Source organism: Grammomys surdaster, unplaced genomic scaffold (genome assembly GCF_004785775.1).
Source record: "Grammomys surdaster isolate TR1022 unplaced genomic scaffold, NIH_TR_1.0 348, whole genome shotgun sequence".
NCBI lineage: Eukaryota > Metazoa > Chordata > Mammalia > Rodentia > Muridae > Grammomys > Grammomys surdaster.
In genome coordinates, this window is record NW_021604767.1 from 2,306,060 (window position 1) to 2,316,483 (window position 10,424).

Genomic DNA, 10,424 nt, shown 5'->3' on the forward strand with positions numbered 1-10,424 from the left:
CATACACATGTTCCCCAATGAAAAAGCTGTTATTTGTTTAATTGCGAGCCATTATATTTAGGCAGTTTAAAATATTTTATTTATAATCATCATTATTTTGCTGTTGTTGTTGTTCTTGTTTTGTCAGGTATAGTGTGGAATGCAAAGGCAGTACATTCCAGTTGCCTTTCTCCTCCAGTACCTTACATGGGCTCAAGGGATAACTTCAGTCTGTCTGTCTTGCTCTACAGCTGCTTTATGCACTAAGCTGACTCACTGGCCCTGAGAAGTCCTTTCATTGTTAAGTTCTGATGTGGTGGTTATTCAGAAAATTATGCTATTCCTATTGACAGATTATTAAACTGTCAATTTGGCTGCAGGGTTAGGTCCTGTAGTTCCAAATTCCTGAAACTGAAGCAAGAGAATCAATCACTTGAGTCCAAGAACTCAAGACCACCCTGGGTGAAATATAACATCACACTTCAGAAAATGAATGTATTAGATTTTAAATGTCTAAATTTGTGACTGGCATTATTAACTATAGGCATACACAGACACACACAGAAATAGTATTAATATCACACTATTATGAAAGGAAAAGTGAGTTGATTAATATTTTTTTAAAAAACCCTCCAAGTTTTATATCATGTACATGAGCTCTGAGACTAGTAAAATCAAGCCTGGAATTTATGCAAGTATGTGCACCAGAAAAATGTGCAAAAATGTTCATAGAAATTAAATTTAGATCAGCTAAAGTTGTGAACCTTGTAAATGTTAGTGAACATGAGAATGGATAGGTAACAGTTAATCTGTTTCTAGATGGCCAAAACAACATATCTGCTCCTCTCAAAACGTGTACTTCCCACAGATGTATGAGGGAGAAGTCGGATGGTGGCTGTATCCTGAAAAGTTCTATCCCTGTGATCCTCAAGAGAAAGCCAACTAAGGTGAAGGCAGACATAATGCTGGTTTCTACTAGAATGTCCTGATAGTAAAGCATACATCTAAGAGATGTCCACCTTACTCTGTATCACAATAGAATATAAGTTTTAAAATGCATCAACTGTAGGAAAGAGTTTCCAGGCTTGGGGTGGAGATAGTCAGAGGATGACAGAATTGAGTACAGAGGAATCTTTTGTCCCTGGCTGGCTTGCTAAATTCAGTGTCAGCACTGGGGACCTGCCAGCTCAGATCTCCAATCCTCAAAGGCTCACAAACTTCCTGCGTGGGCTCCTCCTGCTTGGAGTCGCTTGAGGATGGATGTATATGGGAACACAGAATGAAAACAGATTCAGCCACTCTTCAGTTCCACACACTTGTACAACAGGAACGGCAGAGAGAAGAGCAAAGCTGCGGGGGGAAACGCAAGAGGCCCCGCAATTGTGGCGGCTTTTCAACTGCCATGCAGCTCCTGGACGACTTCCGTTCCTGGGAGATGGACCAGTTAGGCAGGTAGGGCTCTGTGTCCCACAGGGACTGACCTTTGTTCTCCTGCTTGCTAACAGCGGAAACTAAGCCTTAAAGATAGAATAAAGGCTCCACTGCTTCGTTTTTTGTTTTGAATTTAAATCGCAAACCAGCGGCAGTGAAGGGAACCTCTTAGGGTGAAGCTCTGGAGCGCAGTGCGCACAGACTTCTCTGCAGGACTGGTGCGGTGGCTCAGTCCCAGGAGCCACAAACTTGCCAGAATCAGAGACAAATTAACTAAACCCACGTCGTGCTCATTGCGCTTCGGAGACACGCGAGTGCATTAAAACTCCTGCGAGTTCCCTGGGAAAGGGAACCATGCCCCCCAGGTCTCTCCCCAACCTCTCCTTTCCCACGGAGGCGAATGAGAGCCAGTTGGAACCCGAGGTGTGGGAAAAGGATTTTCTGCCTGACTCGGATGGGACCACCGCGGAGTTGGTGATCCGCTGTGTGATACCATCCCTCTACCTAATCATCATTTCAGTGGGTTTGCTGGGCAACATCATGCTAGTGAAGATATTCCTCACCAACAGCGCCATGCGGAGTGTTCCCAACATCTTCATCTCTAACCTGGCGGCTGGGGACCTGCTGCTGCTGCTGACCTGCGTCCCAGTGGACGCCTCCCGTTACTTCTTTGATGAATGGGTGTTCGGCAAGCTGGGCTGCAAACTCATCCCGGCCATCCAGCTCACCTCGGTGGGGGTTTCCGTGTTCACTCTCACGGCCCTCAGCGCAGACAGGTAAAAAATACAGGTAGCAAAGAGGCAGACTAGAAAAGACCTGAACAGGAACATGGAGCTAGGATGACTGGGAATTTTGGAGTGTGCCAGCTGAGGAAAGGATGTTAGGAAAGGTTGGGGACAGAGGTGGGGGAAGGAACTTATATGTATGTAAGGAAAGCTTAGTAAGTCCAACTAAAGCATAATGAGAAGTGGAGTTTAAGATTACAAAAAAGTATTTAAATAACAGTTTAAATTCCACCAACTTTAAATTTGCCTGTATTCCATCCCCACCCCCCACCTCCACTTTGGGAACCTTACTATGCACAGAAGATCTACAACATAAAAGAAGTTAAAATTCAATTGTCTCCTGGGATTTTTTTTTCTTTTTCCATGTATACAAACCTGCACAGTGTACTTTACTGATTCAGTAAGGAGGTGTTCTGCTATGTTAGAACACTAAGTTTAACTTCAGGAAGATGCTTAGTTCAGCCTGTGCACCATTTACAGTGTGAAGTAAATATTTGTCTAAGGAAAACCATTAGAATAATAAGTGTTCTTCAAAAATAGACTCTCATGTCTTGTTTAAAAATATTAAGGTCTTCTATTTCTTGTTGAAATCAAGTGATCCCCCATAATGCTAAATGTTAACGTCTTAAGACAGTGCTATGAACACAACCTTCATTAAAAAATCTATACTATATAGCAATGTGATATACCCATTATGCTACTTGGCAGATCATTTGGTTCAACGCTGTCATTTTCCATGTGAGGATCCTGAAGCTCAGATAATGTAGGTCCTAAACAATTTAACTAGAAAATAATATTCACTCACCTTATTAATTTGCATATTGAATTATTAATGAGTCTGGATTTGAGTTTCTTGGCACTGGTTATAATGTCCTTATACTAATTTGGAATTGAAGAGTTAACGTTTATTGGAAGTAAGAGAATATTCACTTGAGTGCCTTTTATTGTTGTTAAGTAGATACTTATTTTATAAAATGTGCTCATTTTAAATGCTCATGGAAAAGTGATTAAAATTGTTAAATACCTTAAGAACCTTATTTTGCCTCCTTAGCACCAGTTCTATTATCTTTTAAAAAGTTTTATCTGAACTTCAAAGCTAACCTATGATATGATATTGAAGCTTGCCTGCTCTCCTTCACGTGACCTAATTTAATCAGACCATTAAAGAAACAAACTTAACTAGAATAAAACACAATATCTAGCAAGCACCATCAGTAAAATCTACACCAAGCATCCTTTTAAAGAAAGGATCAGATCAGCATAATTTTTAAAGTATGGGATTAATAGCAAGACTCAGAGCTTTAGCTTCTTTCAAACAAGTTTTCCAGTCTATTGTCATGGAAAAAAGTAAGTTCGCCTTCATCATAGGCCAAAGACTGAAGAGCCTCCTGTATTTAGAACTTTTTGAGGCCATCATATGCATACCAGGGGGATTATGGGATTATCATGATACTCTCATTATAATGATAAATATGGATGCATTGCCTTTTTTGGACCGTTGAGTACCTTGACTGTTTTCAATTTGGTTTTTGTTGGAAGCTTAAAAGTTAAAAAAAAAAGTGAATAACATGTAGCAAAGATAAAAAGGGAAGAGAACAAGTGTAGGGAAAATGAAAATGGACAAATATAGGGTGAACTGTACTTTCACTATAGGTAATTATGTTTTCTGAGAGCTTTTGAATTGTTATCTCTAAAAGAAAAGTTACCTCTTATAGTATGTATCCAGCTGTGATTTTTACAGAGTCACAGTCACAGAATGAACTGCAATTTCTGCACCTAATTTATTACTTTATTATTAAATAAAATATTCTATATTATGTCTCTTACTCAATTGATTTTAATCACCTCTAGACTGCTTCTTTTCCTCCTTCTTAGAAGGAACATCATTGACTTAAGATGCACTGTGCTGTTCTTGAGTATTAATATTGATTCCCTAACTTAGTTATAGCTGCATGATTACTTGTTTATTTGTGTCACACATGGTAAGAAGGGAATGTGCCAGGCTGATATTATTGCAGCTGGGTCTTCACTGTCGCCTTTATTTATACATATATTACTCGGAAAGGTATGATAGAATAATACAAAACATATGTTCCTAAGTTACTGTTTGCCTATTTAGAAAAAAAAAACTAATAGTTTCAACATGACATGATGCTTTAAGAGAAGGCATCTGCTTCTCTAAATAACAGACGTCTTTTGTTTCCAGAAATTCAGTGTGATTGTGCACCCCCCTACTCTGGACAGCTTGCAAGAAGCCTGAGGCAGAAATGCCCAGAGCTGCATCAGTCCTGTTGAAAATTGTTTCTAAGCATGACTTACGGTGCAGGTCTGAAAAATATAAGTAAAGGCAGAATCTCTCAATTCTCATCTTACAGACTCTGTATCATTTAATCATTGGAAAAGCCCAGTCTATCCTCCTCATTTCACAGAGGTCGTAGATGAGTCTAAAGTTGCTGTACATTGGACAGCACTAGACAGTCTCCATTGTACACCACCGTTTTATCCTAACCCAGTATTGAACAGCTCCACTCACCGAAAGTTCTCCTCATTAATGATGTCCTTATTACTCAAGCCAACAACGATTTCCTGAGAAGTCACGGTGTGCTCTGAGCATTCTGTACACTAGAGAAGCAATAATGAGAAATAGCTTTGCTTCTGTCAACATATGGTTCACACCTGGACTTTTGCTGGCCTCCTTTCTGCACAATAAAGCCTGATAAGCAGAAAGAGGGAAATTTAAGTAGGCATGCTTAAAGAAGCAGATTTCGAGATGTTTTGATGATTTTTGCAAGAAGTAAAAATGATCTAATTATTTTGTACTATGATTAAATTCAATTTTATATTTATGTTAAATTTATATCATATACAGACATAAATGAGATTCATATTGATGAGTAAGTCAATATTCATTGATGCTTAATAAATGAATGATGATTATACATCTCTATATCTGCCTTTTGATTGATAATTTTTGAATTCAGTTTTCAATTAGGAATATTTCTCTGAGACTATTTGTAAGAGAAAATGTAACATTTTGCATATCTGCTATGCTACAGAGTTTAATTAAATAGCTTTTATGCTGAGGGACATCTTTCTCATGTTTTATGCAAATATCTGAAGAAAGCATGATAAAACATGCTTACTTTAATATGCATTAAATGGCTTTACTTATTTCTTTATATACTTCCAAAGATACACTTGCCACATTAATATTCTTTTACAGCTGGATCTATGGATCAGTGGTAGAGTGCCTGCTTGCCTTGCATACGTGATATCCTGGTATTTTTCTAGCATTTCTGTCTCCAGAGAAAAACAAACAAACAAAAACACTCAATAATTGTGAACTATGTTACAGCACTGATAGCTTTCATAATCTGCTGTTTTGTATTATAATTCTTTGTTTATAGGAGTTACACTACTGTTTTTTCACTCAGTTGGGTATTATTAAGAGAGTAGGGTCATTGTGAGAAGTACCTGACAAGGACCCAGTAGAAGACACTGTGAGCAAGGGCACAGTGAAACCACCAACTGGACCACTCTGTGGGTAGAAAGGAAGCCTTTTAGGGGAACAAGCTGCCAGGGTGCCTCTGAGAATAGAGGGTAGCAGCTGGCATGGAAAGCAAGCAGGCTTTACACTGCAGTCAGCACGATGATGGGATGATGGCCTCTTTGAGAAGAGTAGGATGCTCAGACAGATCGGATCTGGAGTGAGATGCAGGGAGTTGACTGTTAGGGGAGAAGGGAGGGAGCGGCTTTCCTGGTAACAGAAACCAGCCTTAAAAGAGTCCTGAGGAATGCTGAGTTTAGGCTCCTGTTTACCCAATAAAACCTTCTGTTTACCCAGTTAGGGTCCTTCTGTTTAGAACACTGTCACCAGCACTGTCATTTTGGGGAACCGCTTTGGATCTAACGCCTCCCATGCAGGAAAGATACTCACCAGGCACTGAATCTGTCAAAGCCTTCATTCTGGACTTCCCACCCTTCCGGACCATACAATAACTTTCTGAGGCTCATAAATCATCCAATCTAGGGAATTGTCATTTAGTATTTTAAATTACCTATGACTAAGTCTCTGGAAGTGTATTATCAGGTATGTTATGGAGAGAGGCATCTTCCTTTTATTTTTTAAAAATATGAAGGGCATTGAGAATATCCTTTGTGGTCCTTAGCTCTGTAAAAGAAGACTCATTATAGAGATTTATTATGTCTTAGTCATCCTCTTCAATTAAAAATTTACATTTAGCCTCTTTATTTATGTATTTTGGTAATTTGCCCTTATGAGTTATCTGATAAGCGTTATCAGTCAATAGATATACAGAGGTCGATACTCACAGCCAACCAGTGGACTGAGCACGGGGACCCCAATCCAGGAGTTAGAGAAAGAGCCAAAGGGATTTGCAACCCCATATGAATAACAACAATATCAACCAACCAGAGTGCCCAGAGCTCCCAGGGACTAAACCACCAACCAAAGAGTTGAATGGACCCATGGCTTCAGCCGCATATGTAGCAGAGGATGGCATTGTCTGGAATCAATGGGAGAGGCCCTTGGTTCTATGAAGGCTAGATTCCCCAATGTAGGGGAATGCCATGATGAGGAGGTGGGAATGGGTGCATGGGAGGGGGAGAACCCTCACAGAAGCAGGGGAACGGAGGATGGAATAGGGAGTTTCCAGAGGGGAAACTAGGAAAGGGGATAATATTTGAAATGTAAATAAATAAAATATTAAAAAAAGATATGTAATTCTTGAAAGGGAGATTTTTTTATCTATACTTCACAGTGAAAGTAAAAAGGACTTAAGTTTTTTTCTAAATGATATCACATATAATAACAAATTAGTCTGACTGAAATTACTTTTTTTTTATCTCTTAGATATACTTTCAAATACCTTTAAAAATAAATATAACTTGCTTTTGTACAATTTTGTTTGCTTGAGTTTTCACAACTTCATTCAAAATGTGGAGGTGGCCATGATGAGTTAGGCTTTAAGACACAGACAGTGTCTCCGAATGTGAGTCCTGTACCACCTGATCCTACCACCAATACACAAGAGATGAGAAGAGAGGCTTCAGGGACAGAACCAATCTATAAAGATAGAGAATGATAGCAGGAAATGCATGTAAGCCAGCTTCTGACTTCCACACATGTACATATGTCTAGGGTTTGTTGATTAGGAAAATGTTAAGGAAAAATGTTTGAAGTCCCAATCATTGAAGCTATGAGGATATAATCAAGGTAGGATTCAAATGCATTGCTTTGTGAACCTTTAATAATTCAGTTATTTTCCTTAGATAGCAGTTATAATGATAGGCTGGAAATGAAAGCATCTAAATAAAAGAATCTAATAGCTGGTCATATTCAATGAAAAAATGATACAAATACTGTACATTGACTTAAGATAAAATCATTGTGAAAGAGCCATTTTCCACCACTCAGAAAAATCCATTTTAAAATATTTTCTTTTCTCTACTTGTGTTCTGCGCCAAAACACTCTGCAATGAATAGTAGACACTGATATGCCAGGGAATTTGTATCTTCCATACGTTAGGAAATGCCCAGGGAAGAAAAAGTGTTGACACCTCTATTGCCAGTGAGATTTATTTCCCTCCCTCCCTCCCTCCCTCCCTCCCTCCCTCCCTCCCTCCCTCCCTCTTTCCTTCTCTCCCTCCCTCCCTTTTCTTCTCCATCCTTTCCTCCCTCCCTTCCTCATTCCATCCCTCCCTTTCTTCTTCCTTCCTTCCTAGAGAGTAACTTGAAACTTTTGTCCTAGGTACAGAGCTATCGTAAACCCCATGGACATGCAGACGTCTGGTGTGGTGCTGTGGACCAGTTTGAAGGCCGTGGGCATCTGGGTGGTCTCTGTGTTGCTGGCAGTCCCTGAAGCTGTGTTTTCAGAAGTAGCACGCATTGATAGCTTAGATAACAGCAGTTTCACAGCATGCATACCTTACCCACAAACAGATGAGTTACACCCAAAGATTCATTCTGTACTCATCTTTCTTGTCTATTTCCTCATACCACTTGTTATCATCAGCATTTATTATTATCATATTGCAAAGACTTTAATTAAAAGTGCACACAATCTTCCTGGAGAATACAATGAACATACCAAAAAGCAGGTAAGCTGGTTTAGGATGTGTGTGTGTGTGTGTGTGTGTGTGTGTTGTATGTGTGTTGTAAAGGTGCTAATCAAAACCAGCGACTACTATTTTCTGTTTTATTTTATGCATTGTCTGTTCCATGAAATACAAAGACAGACCTGTGTGTTCATTTGCCTTAGCTGAAAGGATTCTTGGGGAATTTCTTACATGTGTTTCTGTAACATAGTGAAGAGATCTACCTGGGCATGGGCTGTAATTCTAAAAGCAAGAAGGGGGAAGGATATAGGCAAGAAGTTCCCTGGAACTTTCTGGCCAGTTAATCTATGATGTGTACATATGTTTCAGGGATAGAACCAATCTATAAAGATAAAGTAGAGGATGATAACAGGAAATATATGTAAGCCAGCTTCTGACTTCCACACATGTACATATGCACACACATACACACATGTAAACACATGCATACACTTGGATGATAAATAAAATGAAACCAATGTTTGTTTATTTTTAAACTTTTTACATGAAAATATTTTTTACAAAGTTCAATACCATCAATCTGAAAATTTCACATTTTAAGTGTGAGTTGATTATCGTTCTTTTCAAGTATCCTTGTAAGGGAATCAGGAAGAGTGAAGAAGGAAGGGTGTCTAGTGATCATAGGGCAGTGCCTAGGGCTGATCATGGGACTTGAGTGGGTAGCAGGATAGGAGGCTCTAGAAACTGCAGAGAAGTAGAGAGAATGAATACGAAGCCAAAGGCCACTGGTGGTTGGAACCCTTGGCCTATTGCAACTGTGCAACCTTGCCATACTCAACACAGAGTAGCTGAAAATTTGTAACCTGTAGATTACCTACATTTTTTATTGTTATTGTTGAAGAACATGCACTAATAATTTTGGTTAACGTTATTTGTGTGAAAGAGAAAGTGAACAAATGTTCTGGTGTGAAAGTTTCTTGTGTGTTTTCATATTCCTAGAGAGAAAATTCTAACGGGTCAGAACTCCTGTAACTACAATGGTACAAGGAGGTGATGAACACTTGTTGCCAGTTTGAAGGCAAACAAATTTAATCCAGGATTACTGAAAAGTTAGTGGTAGGTTAGATGGAGTAAGAGAATGGAGCTGTGAGCCACTGGTCAGGAGCTGGTAGAAGGTGCCATGGTGCAGAGTATCCAACATTAATTAAGAACTATCATCATGATTAGTTGACCTTCATTTTAAAGACTCAGTGACTCAATGTTTCAGATAAATGAATGATTTGTTAACCATGTATCTGGAATCCTGGAAACAAAATATCAATGCTAAAGGCTTATATCCCCTTTACATAACTAGATACTTTACTCAGAGTTCTGTAATCCAATTTCTATTATAATTGGATATTTGATATTTGATTTTCGAATTCTGAGTGCTTTGCATACCCACAGTGTTTTGTTTTTCCTTGTAATCATCCGTTCTGTCTTATTTTTGCAAATTTCCCTTTGGAGATTTATAAGCCTTGATGGGGTAACACTTGCCAAGACACCATCTCAAAGCTTACCTGAAGCTGAATCTCTAGCTTCAGACTGCCATGAAAGTTTTACAGCCTTGCTGTGTCATCTAGAGAGGATACACTGAGTGCTCTAAATTCTAGACTCACACTTCTTAAAACGGTTTGTTTGTCCAACATATCCCACCGAGATGCACCATCAGTACCACAGCACTCTATTTCTGAGTATCAGCCATACTTGCTCTGGTTTTCAGACTTTCTACTTCTTTTTGGAGTATTCTGGATGTTGACTAATGGCTCCATCTCAGAAAATTTGGTGATGGCTGTCAGTGTCTTCTGATATACTGTCCTCATTCACACTGTTATACTTAACCATTTAAGCAGATGGGAAATAAGATCTAAATCTTGTACCCTAGATTTTAGGTTAAAATATTAAATATCTGACTTTGAATGCTACTTATTATATCCCTGGGGACTTTCTTACAAAATAATAAGCATAGTATACATTTTATTAAAAAAACTAAAATCCAATCCAGTTTATTTTATCAGTGTTGGTATTTTCCCTAGAAGTTAAAAATTATTTTATCTATTTTCTCTATCTATCTATCTATCTATCTATCTATCTATCTATCTATCTATCTAT

The 10,424-nt window shown here is 38.7% G+C and overlaps 1 protein-coding gene across 1 annotated transcript in view; it reads left to right on the forward strand.

The window, feature by feature from the left end:
* Positions 1-1,424: 1,424 nt before the first annotated feature.
* The window catches only part of Nmbr (neuromedin B receptor), an 11,283-nt gene continuing 2,283 nt past the window's right edge, over positions 1,425-10,424 (forward strand). The window contains exons 1-2 of the mRNA XM_028779256.1: positions 1,425-2,186; positions 7,967-8,315. Of these exons, the coding sequence (XP_028635089.1) occupies positions 1,765-2,186; positions 7,967-8,315 (771 nt within the window). The 5' untranslated portion in view covers positions 1,425-1,764. The remainder of the gene's footprint in view (positions 2,187-7,966; positions 8,316-10,424) is intronic.